The 13,187-nt window shown below is 34.3% G+C and overlaps 2 protein-coding genes across 2 annotated transcripts; both read left to right on the top strand.

Moving 5' to 3' along the window:
• Positions 1-5,381: 5,381 nt before the first annotated feature.
• On the top strand, positions 5,382-6,325 carry LOC132154224 (LYR motif-containing protein 4-like). Its single transcript, XM_059562805.1, has 3 exons — positions 5,382-5,510; positions 5,751-5,902; positions 6,021-6,325. Exons 1-3 carry the CDS (start codon positions 5,404-5,406, stop codon positions 6,062-6,064), a joined length of 303 nt encoding a protein of 100 aa, XP_059418788.1. The 5' UTR covers positions 5,382-5,403; the 3' UTR covers positions 6,065-6,325.
• A 2,051-nt stretch (positions 6,326-8,376) lies between these two features.
• On the top strand, positions 8,377-12,387 carry rpp40 (ribonuclease P/MRP 40 subunit). The gene is made up of 8 exons (XM_059562804.1): positions 8,377-8,632; positions 8,729-8,873; positions 8,962-9,030; positions 9,871-9,966; positions 10,069-10,194; positions 10,282-10,480; positions 10,685-10,819; positions 12,111-12,387. The coding sequence occupies exons 1-8, from the start codon at positions 8,465-8,467 to the stop codon at positions 12,307-12,309; spliced, it is 1,137 nt and encodes a 378-aa protein (XP_059418787.1). The 5' UTR covers positions 8,377-8,464; the 3' UTR covers positions 12,310-12,387.
• Positions 12,388-13,187: the final 800 nt, after the last annotated feature.

Raw genomic sequence — 13,187 nt, 5'->3', positions numbered from 1 at the left:
CTCTCTCTCTCTCTCTCTCTCTCTCTCTCTCTATATATATATATATATTTATATTTATATTTATATATATAAGATACAACGTATATATAAGATACAAAGTATATATATATAACAGTTGTTATTATATGTTGTGTAGACTGAAACTGAAAATTTAATCTTGATGGTGACGTTAGCTCATTGTGTGATACTGATGAGGCACACGTCACTTTGGCGCCTTCCTGCTATCACAAGACAAAACACCTGTTGGTCGTCAAACTATAATGGAGCACTCGTAGTCACAAAAAAAAAAAGAAAAAAAATATTTTTGTGGTAGGGCATTTAATAGTCTCAGAGACAAACGAGGAGTTAAATGTAAAACAAAGAAGTAATAATTTGAGGTAACGCCCACCTTTATATGAATTTCGACAGCAGCGTAAACCGCTGCTCCGTGAAATCTAACTCAGCATACAAAGATCGTAAGTATAAAGTCCTTTTGAATATTTTTCTATGACAGTTCATATTTTGATTAATGATGTTTGAGTTTCCAGTGTGCAAATACTACGTGTCTGAAGTTAAGTGACACAACGTGACAACCTTGAATATATATTTGGTTATAATTATATAAATCCAACTGAGCTAAGAGTTGGCGTTTGTTTTTTGTTTTTTTGTTTTTTGTTTTTTTCACATTCATGCTGTATAGTTTGCAAAATTTTAGTGAAAACGACTTGCTTTATCGGGTATTAAAGAAACAAAAAATATATAAACAAATAAATAATTTATTAGAGATTATGCTTCCATATGATGAGAACTTTACTAACTTTTCAAAACCTTTACCTTCAGGCATTATAACTTCGTGAAATTTGTCTCGTATATAGGCCAGTGCATTTGACTGATGTAGAGATGTGTCTCAAAAACAGTAAGTTTAGTAGTTTAAATAGATTTTACTGGGATACAGGTGTGACTCCAGTAGCACTGGGTCTGTGAGTTTTTGTCTGTTCTGCCACTAGAGAGCAGTCTCTGCATAGCTTTATGTAATCACAGGAGAGTGACCTTGTGTTGGTGTACTAAGCAATGTTTCTGACCCACAGTGACCTGGATAATTGCCTCTGGCCTACATAGTGTTCTCCATCCTGCACAAAACTCCATGTTCCTTTGTATTAATATAAGTTTTTTTCTTTTTTCTTCTTTATGTTTTAGATTTTATTTTCTCTTGTTTCTTTTAGAGAATTTTTTTCTTAATGAAATGTAAAGCTTTTGGTTTAAATAGAATGGAATTTACGATCTTTAAATAAAAAAACCTAAAAAAGAGACAAGGTTGAACACAATGTTGAATCCAAAATAATGCTGATAGTTCAAGTTGATACAGCTATCATGTACAGCTCATATCTGTGTTGTAATGAGAGTGAGCCTGTGTTTATGCACGTATGGATGGTGCTAGTATTTGAAATACCTGTGTATGAGCATGTGTCGGGGAAACACATGCTACCAGAAACTTTACACACAATCAGCCTTACCATTTTGACAATAGTGCCATCTGATGGCAAATTAAATGTACTGCTTATCAATGGCCTTATAGCAATGAAAACAAATTTTTTTTCTCTTACCTACTATTTTACAAATCGATTATTCTATTTTATAGTTTATTCTATCTATCTATCTATCTATCTATCTATCTATCTATCTATCTATCTGTGTGTATGTGTGTGTGTGTGTGTGTATATATATATATATATATATATATATATATATATATATATATATATATATATATATATATATATATATATATATATATATATACTGTTTTTCATATATGTGTGTGTGTGGGTGTGTGTGTGTGTGTGTGTATTTGTTAATTCTTTTAAACTTTTATTTAACTGACTAAAGTACAAAAAAAAAAGAAAAAAAATAGTGTTTTGACTGGCCAACAATATTTTATTTTGTGAATATAAACAAATTTAGATTTTGATGGCTACAACACACTCCAAAAAGGTTGGGATAGACTTTCCTTTTAATTACAATGTTTAATTGTTTGGGAATTGAGGATCCAAATTGTTTAGGTTTTGCAAGCAACATTTTTGTCCAGTCTTGCTTGATACAAGACTTCAGCTGCTCATCAGTCCGTAGTAAAAAATCTCATTGAAATCATTATCGAAATCATTGCTATTATGCCATATGTTCAATTAAAATATGGACTTTTATATATATAACGTTTGTACCGAGTTTGTATCACCCATTTCTTCATGCTAATGATGGAGACAAAGTGTTCTTATAGTCAATGCATCTATTGAGCGAAATACAAAAACATATAGCCTATTTGTGATAAACGTGACAAAAACGGTTTGTCAGTTACACGTGTTATAAAGGTTGAAGAGGTGATTAAACAGAGTTTCATATACATTCTTGTTAAAAAAAATGCAGATGTTATCCCAAAGAGCTAATAAGTTCAAATGTGTACATAAAAACAAACGATTGTAAGAGTCCTTCCAGTCGAGTTTACATTATGTGAGTATTAAAAATGCATATAAAAAGTGATTATTGTTATAAATATTACCGTTATAAGTTCTCTGAAACCTATAAATATAACACTGAAAATATATTTAAAATATGTCAAAAGGTGTATTAAGTGTTGGAATATCTGTAGAGTTTATATGTTTGAAATAATATTTAAAGGAAAGTACCATGCACACGTTGCCTGTTAAAAATTAGTTTAATTTGTAATTTAAATGGAAGTAGGACCTCCAGACCTTCCAGACCTCCTCCAAAGACTACGTTACTGATTCTGTTATAGTTAAGAGTAGGATGGGACTGACTTTGACTGACAAATACAACTCGTTACTTTTCACAATAGAATTGGGTGAGTCGTTAAGATAATGCAAGGTATTGAATTCTTGTTTTATTTTATTGTAATTAGATTTTTTTTTAAAGCTGGAATTACATTTTCAAACCTTGCCTTGGGTTATATATATATATATATATATATATATATATATATATATATATAACGGTTTCTCAGACTGCCTGCTCAGCCTTGAAGAAAAGTACACATTGTCTGCAGTCATTTCTAGAAGAAGCTTAGCATTAAATATCTGGTGGTCTTTCTCATATTAACATGTGCCTGAGTTGAACTCATGCCATCCATGACTCAGACCCACAATACTGAAACATATTTAATTTGCAAAGTCTATAGATTGTGCACTTGGTGTTTATCCTTATGCAGTTGACTTCCATTCGTCCGTCTCCACCGTGATCGCAGGTTGTCAAGGAGGAGCAAAAGACCTTTTGGGAAAAACTGAAACTGCAGTCCCGGAGCTTGGACAATCAGGGAAGCTTGTTTGAATTGTGCTCTGAGGATAATGGAGTATCCAGAGTTTTATTACTAATGGAGATGAATACTGCTGATGTGTTTTACCACACTGGTGGCTTGGCTTGCTTTTGAGCAATCACATACAGTCAAATGACTTGTCTCTGTATATGCAAGATCCAGAGCAGAAACTAAGTGACTCAAAAGTGTTTAATAATTTAGTGACTCCTCCATACTCCGCAGCAGAACTAGATTTCCAGAAGAACATTATAAGCTTGTATATAAAATGTCTTCTTGCATAAAAAATATTGTATGTTTTACAAGTAAATGATATTTTAGTTCTACTTCAAAATTTCATGTTTAATTCAATGTGTTACTTGCAATTCTTTGTCACGATTTGTAGAATTTACTAGAAATTTCTGAGTAAAAATAGTTTCTAATTGCTAATTGTATTCTGGCTCTATGGTACTCTCAGAAACATTGAGGAAAAAAAGGAGTGAACCATATTCCCATGTTTTAAATCTAGTAAAAACATTCACCTTTGAAAATCTAGTTGATAAGAGCAGATGGTTAACTGTACAAGTCCTAAAAGTTTAGTGTAAACAACGGAAATGCACCTGATGAATATCATTATGTGAAATGTTGTTGTCAGACCAGATGATGGCATTCGTTATCTGAGGAGAGTCAGAAGGTGCTCTTTACAAACAACTGCTGTCTAAGACCACGTAATGCACACCGTCTACTGCGTAAATATCAGCTCTATGTACCTGCCAAGACTCTAATTACCAGTGTAAATGTGTGTAAAGACCGTTAAAACAGTATGAAATTAATTATGTCTCCATTCTTCAGTGCTTCTTACATTTATCATAACAAATTTTTTAAATATGCAAAATATTGAACTAGAGTTACAGCTATAAAATGCAGAATGTCATGTAGAAGGCCACTGTACTGTCATGTCTTCAGGTATGTGGGCTACAAACAAGCTCTTTCTGGTTGTTAATAATGCAGGAGGTTGTGTGAGTATATACCCATGGAAGGAGCAGGGCAGAGGATGAATAATACACACTGGTGACATGTTTGAATGCAGGAAAAGACAGAGGCTTTCAATGGTTCAGCTTAATGCTCATCAAGATGTTAACATTTGCAATGAGTTTAATTCTGTGTGGTAGCTGTGGTGTAAACTCCTGGAAGCTGAGGTTACTCTGGTTCTCCGGCTGGCTTTTCATCTAAATTGAGTATGGAGTATAAGTGCTACAGTAATTTAGTAAATAAATAAAGCTAAATTAAAAGTAGAAAAGCTAATTTTATTAAACAAACTACTCAAAAACAAACAACTTTACAATACACACACACACACACACAAAAAACACGAAGATGGTGGTGTTTAATTTCTTTATTGTGCTCTAATTACAAAACAAGAATTCTGGAGATAGTGGTATTTAATTGCTTGATCGCCAGAAGTGTTCTTCAGATGTATTTGCTAGTTAAAAGGCATATACAATACATGCATCAGACATGATTGTTTCTGAACTGAGTCTGTTATGTTTATTCACATAGTTTTTATTTAGCAGAAAGTGCACAGTCTTGTTTTTTGTTTTTTTTTTGTTTTACACAGTTAGTGGGATGCTTAGAGTCACTGAAAGTCACTGCCACAGTCTCCCCAGGCACAACACTGTTGTGGACATGAATTTCTCTTAATGTGATGTTAACACCATAGATAGCACTGAATAGTTCTAGGCTAAGTGCACCTTAAGTAACTTGTATTTATATCTAATAATAGCCTACTGCCTTTTGAATTAATCTTTTGTTGGAAGAATGAAACACTACCACTGAAATTGGTTGCCGTTTGTCCATCTTCTCCTGGCACTAGATGGCGCTGTATCTATCATTCACAACTACAGTGAAATCAACATGGACTGATTGATGCTCTCAAGGAAAATAAAGAAGAATTTAATTTGACTAACATTTTGGGGAATAAATCAGTGTCTAATGCGTTATTTTAAAGACACAGGATTATATAATAGAATTTAGGGAAGATTATGGTCCTGATTCACACTCCTAATCAGTAGGTGGCGGTAATGCACCTAAAAGTTGTATGCCCTCCTCCATTAAACGCCAAGATGAAGAAGAAGGAAATCAACATGGCGTCGTGCAACAGGGCTCAAGTTATCTCACTCTACAGGATGCTTGTAAAAGAGAGTAAAAAATTCTCCTCATATAATTACAGGTACGTTTTTACTATTCACTGTGAATAATAGACTGTATAAAATATAAATATATAACGTACATTCTTGCATTTTGTCTCGTTTTATCACTTTTACTTATAAAGTATTACAAAACTAATAAAACCAGTTATTTAAATGATAAGCGCTTATGTATATATGTAAATAACGCGTCTTTTTTTAAGTAGTTTAAGATTATTTAACATCTACTGATTGTTTACTGTAAAAATACTGCTTGTTTTCAGAACATACGCACTTCGCAGAGTGAAAGATGGCTTCAGGGAGAACCTTCATGTTGACAACCCCAAAACACTGGATACACTCATAAATCAAGCTCGAGAGAATCTGGCGATCATCAAGAGACAGGCAAGCTATGCCAGCTTTGTTTCATATTCCAGTGTGATTTTTATGGCCAACGAACTTGAATGGCCTGATTCAAATGGAAAAATGTCATAATATTTTAATTACATTTAATGTTCTATATCTAAGACCGTCTCACTTAATTTTTCTCACAGGTTTTCGTTGGCCATCTCTATTCTGCTCAAAGGACAGTTGTTGAAAAAGAGCCTCATTTATAAATGTCTTCAGCAGCAAAATGTCTGAATTGTTAATGACAAATCTGTTTAGCCTACGAGCTGCACCGTTGACCTTCTCTGTAAAATTGTATATGATAGTATACTGTAAATGTATGTTTGTTATATTTATTAGCAAATAAATAAAATACATGTAAACTTTAAAGAATGGCTAGAATATGAGAATCACTGTAAATAAAAGAAGCAAATAGCCTATCTAAATTAAAGCATGTAAACATTTTACCTTCAATATGGTAGCATGACTAAATTAAAATGTGTTCAAAATGATTAAGACAAATGATCGTGCAACTAAAAAGTCAAGTTCATTTTATTGAACTATATTTCAGATGGTTGCATCAAGTAAATCTTTGGATTGTCAAGTAGTCTGAATCCTTAAAGTGTAGTTCTGTCCATCATTATTGTCCCAGTATTCCCCATGATTAGTGCAACAATACACTGGGAAATGCACTGATGAATCTTTGTGGAAACAGTGTGGCGTGTGCAAAACAAAGTCAAACTTTTCCCACTGTAGCACTTTTCCTTCATTCAGTCTTAATGTCGCTTGTATATCAGAAAATGTCAGCCAGTTATTTAAAGTGTGCCTGACCCCAACCTCTCTTGCGTTGCTCTGTATCACTCTGATCACACCCTTCACTTCCGAAGTGGTTATTGTGATGCTCTCCAATGTGACCCCCAGGCGGCATGACTTCATATCAAACTCCAGCAAACTAACAGGCATGTCAAAGGCTGGTAATAACCATGATGAAATCACATCATCTCCATGTTGAAGCTGCTGGTTTGGAGAACGACTCTGGATTCTAGATGACACATTTCATGTTTCATCTGCATCATCAGAGATGTCAAAGTGTCTGACGTTTGCCAGGTTCTGCCCCAACATGTCTGCAAACTGGACTCTCTTTTCACGGACTACAGTCGGGTGTTCCTTGTGTGAGGAAGATTCATCGTGGTATAGATCTACAGGCAGAGATTTGGCTCTTTGCCTGTCAGTTTTTGGTGAATAAGGTGATGATTCTGGCTCAGACTGACACTTGGTCTCGTCAGTTTGTGTTTCCTCTGACTGCTCAATGTCCATGTGCATTCATCATATTGACCAATTCAGATGTAATTGAGGAGCAGAAAGTCTTTTAAATATAAGAACTGGACCTGCAGACTTGCGTAAGAAAGATGCTTGACAAATACTATGTGCACACGAGTTGCGTCACAGCAACGTCACATGTCTTTGCAAACAAATGGGTGATGTCTAATCAGCAAAAAATGACTTTTAAGAGCCAGAAACTTTTTACATAATCTTAGTTATTTAATACATTTATCAAGACATAAGATTTTCCATTGTACAACCTAGAGAATTTTAAGATATTTATTTTGACAAGTGAAAAGATTTTTTTCTTTAATGTCATAAAATTCATATTATTTACAGTAACCCCCCCCCCCCCCCCTAGTTAGACTAAAACACATTTTAACATATAATAATAAACAAGAATCGTAAAGAACATCCAATCTTTAAAGTCAGATTTAGACTTCTACTGTATGTAATCTGGTCTGTGGATCATTGTCTAGTGCAGAGACAGCATGACCTACTACAGAGGGCTTGTGCACACATGACAGCGAGCACATGTATCTGTTTACATTCTTCATTGCTGTCAATGTTCAGTGCTCTCAGTTTAATAATGAATTATATTACGTTATCATTATTTTTTTAAGTTCTGTTTAAGTTTCAGTCTTCTGTTTACAGTCTTCTTTTAATGAGAAAGTTCACCCAAAATGTAAATTTTAATGAGATAGTTCACCGAAAACTTTCATTTTAGAGGATTCTTTTGATATGGTTCCAAATTATAATTAAATTACCTAACAATCATTTAGAATTTGGTGGACTCTGACACATTCCATATGGACTTTCCATATCCTAAATAACAAAACAAAACTGGAAGAAAAGATAAAAGTTCTAAACCAATTTCCTTGTGAAGGCCTTTTAAAGACATTAACACTGCAGCATAATTTAGTTAACCATTTTGTGGAATGGAGCAAGTCATTCTATTTTATTGTATTTTATTTCATTTAATTGTTCTAAAATCGTTTCTAGTTTTGATAGTAACTCAAGAAAGTTATTATTTACACTAATGGAACGTGCAATGATAATAACTCAGAATAACACAGATGGGTTTTTTTTAACATATAAGGTAACAGATCCGAACTGTTTTCTTATTTTATTTTATTTTTAACTGAAAAATAACAAATTTACGTACAAGGCGTCTGAACTGTTTTATGATCCTACCTTGAGCAGGAACTGACGTCAAATGTTTGCGACGAAAGAAGTATCTAACGTTACCTTTTTTTTTAAACATCAAGCCAGATAATCAGGGAATTTTATGCTCGGTTGGTGTCATAAAAATGTAAACATTGCGCACATAGTTGTCAAAATGTCGCCAGAGCTGGAGAAGTGCCCGAGAAGTCTGTTGGTGTGCGAGAAATCAAACTTCTTGAATGAAAAGTCGAGGCATGACATCCACGTGTCGAAGCACAACTTTAATTACAAAGTGAGTTTATTCAGTAAACATTTGCTGGACATATGTATTTGTTTGGTCCTGTATTTGGATGGCGCTAGTTCCTCACAGGGATTGTGTCCTCCTCAGATCTCAGTGCTGATTCCTGAATGCGGGATCCTGCCCGCTAACATCAGCCGTGTCCTCGACAGCTTCAGCCCGTGTTACTTAGTGCGGGATCTGCCGGTTTATGAGCTGCTGGGAGAAACATTCCTCGAGTCTCTTGTGAAGAAGGGTAGGAGGGGAAATATGCTATTGTCCATCTCTGGCATATTACTTCTTTTTTTCAGATATTTAGATTTTTATTTGATCTTTGTAAACAGGAAACTTCTATGCGCTATCATATAACACCAAGATTGATGAAGAAAATTCCATTGCACTTCTCTCCAGCGGTAAGCAAGATACTTTCACAGATAAGCAGTGTTTGGATCATATGGTCGGTTGTTTAAACAGCTTAGACAAGTCTTACAAGTTAGTGTTCCCTGCAAAAACAAAAACGTCAACTAGGTAAAACCGGTAAAGCTTAGGCTAAAGAAATGGTTAAAACCAGCTTGCTGACCAGCTAAATAGGCTGGTTTGACTTTTTTTTTTTTTTGCAGGGTTTTCATTATTTCTGCAGAACTAGTCATAACTATATATATATATATATATATATATATATATATATATATATATATATATATATAATGTAAAGATACTTTTTTTTCCAACTTGATATTTTTATTTATTTAAATATATTATTTTGATATTAAAATTAACCTGTTAACTGTCACTCACATTTTTGATGTGATTTCTAAAGTGGGATAGAGAAAAAGGCAACACAGAAGACTTTTTTTTTTGACAAAGGTCAGAACCCCTGTTATGATGTAGGTTTTAGATGTACTCTTGCCATAAATTAATCTAATACTTTTCCTACATCATTTTTAACAAAAAAGATTGGTAAAATATCTATTTAGCAGTCTTATAACTTTCCAACGATATATAGTTTGTCATGATTAGATTAGGATTTAATTGTAATATAGTAAAGTAGGTGGCCCACAGAGGGGGCCCGGTGACAGTTGCTAGTTGGTTTTATTAAAACATCTGCTAAGAGTTTATTCTGATAAGCACATTAGCATATAGATATAGACTAAATGCCACAAAATGTTGATTAAATGGGGTCTTTAAAGCTTTGATCTGTGTTTTTTATCTATGCATTTAAAAAATATAAATATAAAAACTCTTCTTCCCAGGTCAGTTGATTTTGTCTCTAGATAAAGACACTTATGAACAGCTTGGTTTGGAGGGACGTCCATCTCTATACAATCACAGAAAAGACATGAGATTTGGTAAATCTTTATATTCTGAGTAGCTTTAATGCATGACATGAACGTGTTTTAATCTGTGAACAAATACAAGTATTAAAGTTGTAAAATGTCTTTGTTTTGCAGTCGTGACTCTGGATCTCACTGACAAAAGCCTGACCCCGGGCACCAAACGATACCAGCGCGTTCTGTCAAGTTTAAAGGACAGACTACCACTCAGATATGACTTTCTTTTCACTAAATACAACACAGGTTTGTCTTAAGTAGTACAGAATCACCATCACTGGCCTTGACACATTTATAAATTGCATTAGCCATTTGTATTCATGAATTTTGCAGGCGCAGATGAAGATCAGACTCTTAACAAGCTGTTGTCTCCGTATTCATACGAGGAGCACAAGCCTGCTGTTACCCATCACACCCTGAAAGAACTACCCTGTCCCACACTTTACCCTTCAGATATACAAGGAAAGACTCTGTCGTGTGACCCACATCACTTCTTGGAGTGGCTTGGAGCAGTTAACCTGGACATCAGTTGGTGAGTGAGCTGAGGAATGATTAAAAGTGTTTAATTCACAAAATCCTGTTGCTGTGTCATGCCGCGCTCTTGTATGATCTGTTAAATATGTGAATCGTCTCCATGTATTGTACAGTTAGTTCTTAAAGACTGTTGCACAAAGAGACAAACAAGGAGTTCTGTGTGTTTGACTTTATTTCTCAATTTAACTGTGTATGTTTTCAGTGAAAATGCTGCTGACAGTTTCCTGTCGACATATGTGTGTCCAGAGCCACAGAGCTCTGTCAGTCAGGCCTTGCTGTGCACCGTTACTGGCTTTATCTCACCTGAGAATGTGTTTGTGCTGCTGCGAGAACTCAGGTGAGAGCCCAGCATTACTGTCACGTACTGTATCCCAACTTTAATGTGCAGAGACAACTATAAGTAAGCCATTTATACATTACTTTTCCCATAAACACTGTGGCATGATCACAGCATTAAGACTGTTCACAGTTCTGTGGTATTTTTTTCTGAAAAAGTGCCTTTAACTGTATTGAATGTGCACTTGTATACTTCAAATCTTAACACTGAATTAAAAAAAAAACTTTTATTAATGAAATAAAAGGCCACTTAAAAAGAACACCTGCACTTTATTACTGTCAAAATAAAAGTTTTACTTAGTGTATTTTAAGTCGTTTTAATAATCCTGTCATGCTGTAAAGTACACTAATTTTAATGTGTTGACTAAGATCCTAATGCACATGTAAAGTACTTGATTATAGATGGTTTCAACGGTAACAACATAAACAAATACTGCGCATGCGCGCTTTTGTGGACCTAACTTAACTTCCGGTAGACTTCCAAATAGAATCAATAACAACAGCCAAGTCCCTCTAGAGTAGATATTTTTTGATAACAAACAAAATATGTTTGCTGCGTGGATCAGGAGGACTTAATGAAAATGCTAATTCATTCTTTGCCAGCAGGAGATGTTTTAAAGCACAGACAGAAATAGAGGTTTCCCCAGTAACAGCTGTAAACAAAGCAGAGGTGGTACGCTCACACGCTGCTTTATCAGACATATAACATGCAAGTCTTCCTTCAGAAATACAGCGATATAAAAACACCTGTGCCTCGTTTTGATATTTAAACATATAAATGTACGGAATTATTATTATTAAACGTGCAGTACATAACGTTACTCATGTTTATTCAACGAAGCCTTTTTGAAAATCAATCAGTTTTAAAATTGTGGCGAGTCTCCAAAAATAAATGAATGTATGGGAAACACATCCCACAGCACAACCACCTGAGCCCAACTTCAGTCTACTCATCACATTGACTTTAACTGCGTTTGTAGACGGCACCGCTAGGCAGACCGATATACACAACACAGACGGGAAGTTAACTTAGGCCCAGGCGCGATAAAATATATCTATATATTTTAAATGGACAAACTTTCAGCTAAGTTCAGCTAATTTTGTTTCATATTTTCAATTAGAATAAATTTTTATTTAATTGCAATTAAGTGTCTGAAAACTTTCAGTCTGCACTTATATAATATTTAAGTATATTAAGTAATATTTACATACTACATACTCTTTTTAGAAGTATGCGAAAGTGTACTTTTGAAGCTTACAAGCTGTTTATTTCTCTACCCTGAATCATCCAGGCAGTATTTCGATGAACCGATGTTAACACCATGGGTTTCCCTCACGGTGCATGGATTCATGGATAGTCCTGTGTCGTGGGGAGCCACAGAGCATGGATTCCTTAAAGGTGGTGAAAACTTCTACAATTTTGTTTGCTTCAAGAATCAGGACTACTGGTTACACATGGCTACCGGAGCTCATGATGGCTGCCCTCCCTAAAACATTCGATTTGATGTTTTTTTTTTTTTTCATGTGAATTTGTTAGAATGTAAAATACAAACATAAATGTAAAATGTTTGCCATTGTTTCAAAATTACATTTTAAGAGGACAAAAGTAAAAAAAAAAAATTGTATTATCAATTTATGTGGACCAGTCATTTTCACAGTTGTTACATGATCAGAAACCTACAAATATTTTTTACAGATCGTACAATTTATGGCATTTAGCAAATCAACTATAAGAAATAAGCCTTGCCTTTATATATATATATATATCATCTAATTAGACCAGAATTTGAAACTAAATGCAGATCACATATGTACAGCTATGCTGAAAGTCAGAAAATGCTGACTTTTTCCAGTGAAGTGTCTGGAACGGGGTTAAATTTCTTCAGGTATGGAGTCAGCAATGTTAGAATAAACCCTGTATACAGAACTCAAAAGACATCCATAATAGAGAGAGGATTGGGCTCAAATAATGTCTCACATTTAAGACACTGCAAAGCTGCATTAGGAAAAATCAGGATGCGTTTCAGGTTTTTTTTTCCTTTTAGGGTTATTAGCAGATATTGAATATTCTCCAATTAAAATAACTGAACAGAAGCATCCAATAAGTATAATAGAAAGAATGGAAAAAATTCTATTTCCACAATCATAAATATAATTTCATAAACAAGAATTCATTTTACAAAACCATTTGGGAAGGTAAAACATATACAACCATCTGTTAATCCATGTTAAGGAACCACTTCAGCAAACTATGGTCAATAAATACTGAAAACAATTAAACACATATATTAGTTTCACATTTTATTGCCGGGGCTGAGCCGAATCATTTTTCCTGTAAAGTATTTGTCAAACAGATCAACTACAAGCAA

Source organism: Carassius carassius, chromosome 12, assembly GCF_963082965.1.
Source record: "Carassius carassius chromosome 12, fCarCar2.1, whole genome shotgun sequence".
In the NCBI taxonomy this organism is placed as follows: domain Eukaryota; kingdom Metazoa; phylum Chordata; class Actinopteri; order Cypriniformes; family Cyprinidae; genus Carassius; species Carassius carassius.
This window is presented reverse-complemented; position numbering and strand designations above follow the sequence as displayed.

Excerpts from the sequence above, each read along its gene's own strand:
- LOC132154224 (XM_059562805.1), top strand. The coding sequence starts at position 5,404 with ATGAAGAAGAAGGAAATCAACATGGCGTCGTGCAACAGGGCTCAAGTT. Across the intron at positions 5,511-5,750 it reads TTCTCCTCATATAATTACAG|AACATACGCACTTCGCAGAG; the intron begins GTACGTTTTTAC and ends GCTTGTTTTCAG. Across the intron at positions 5,903-6,020 it reads CAGCTTTGTTTCATATTCCA|GTTTTCGTTGGCCATCTCTA; the intron begins GTGTGATTTTTA and ends TTTTTCTCACAG.
- rpp40 (XM_059562804.1), top strand. The coding sequence starts at position 8,465 with ATGCTCGGTTGGTGTCATAAAAATGTAAACATTGCGCACATAGTTGTC. Across the intron at positions 8,633-8,728 it reads AGCACAACTTTAATTACAAA|ATCTCAGTGCTGATTCCTGA; the intron begins GTGAGTTTATTC and ends TGTCCTCCTCAG. Across the intron at positions 10,481-10,684 it reads GTTAACCTGGACATCAGTTG|TGAAAATGCTGCTGACAGTT; the intron begins GTGAGTGAGCTG and ends GTATGTTTTCAG.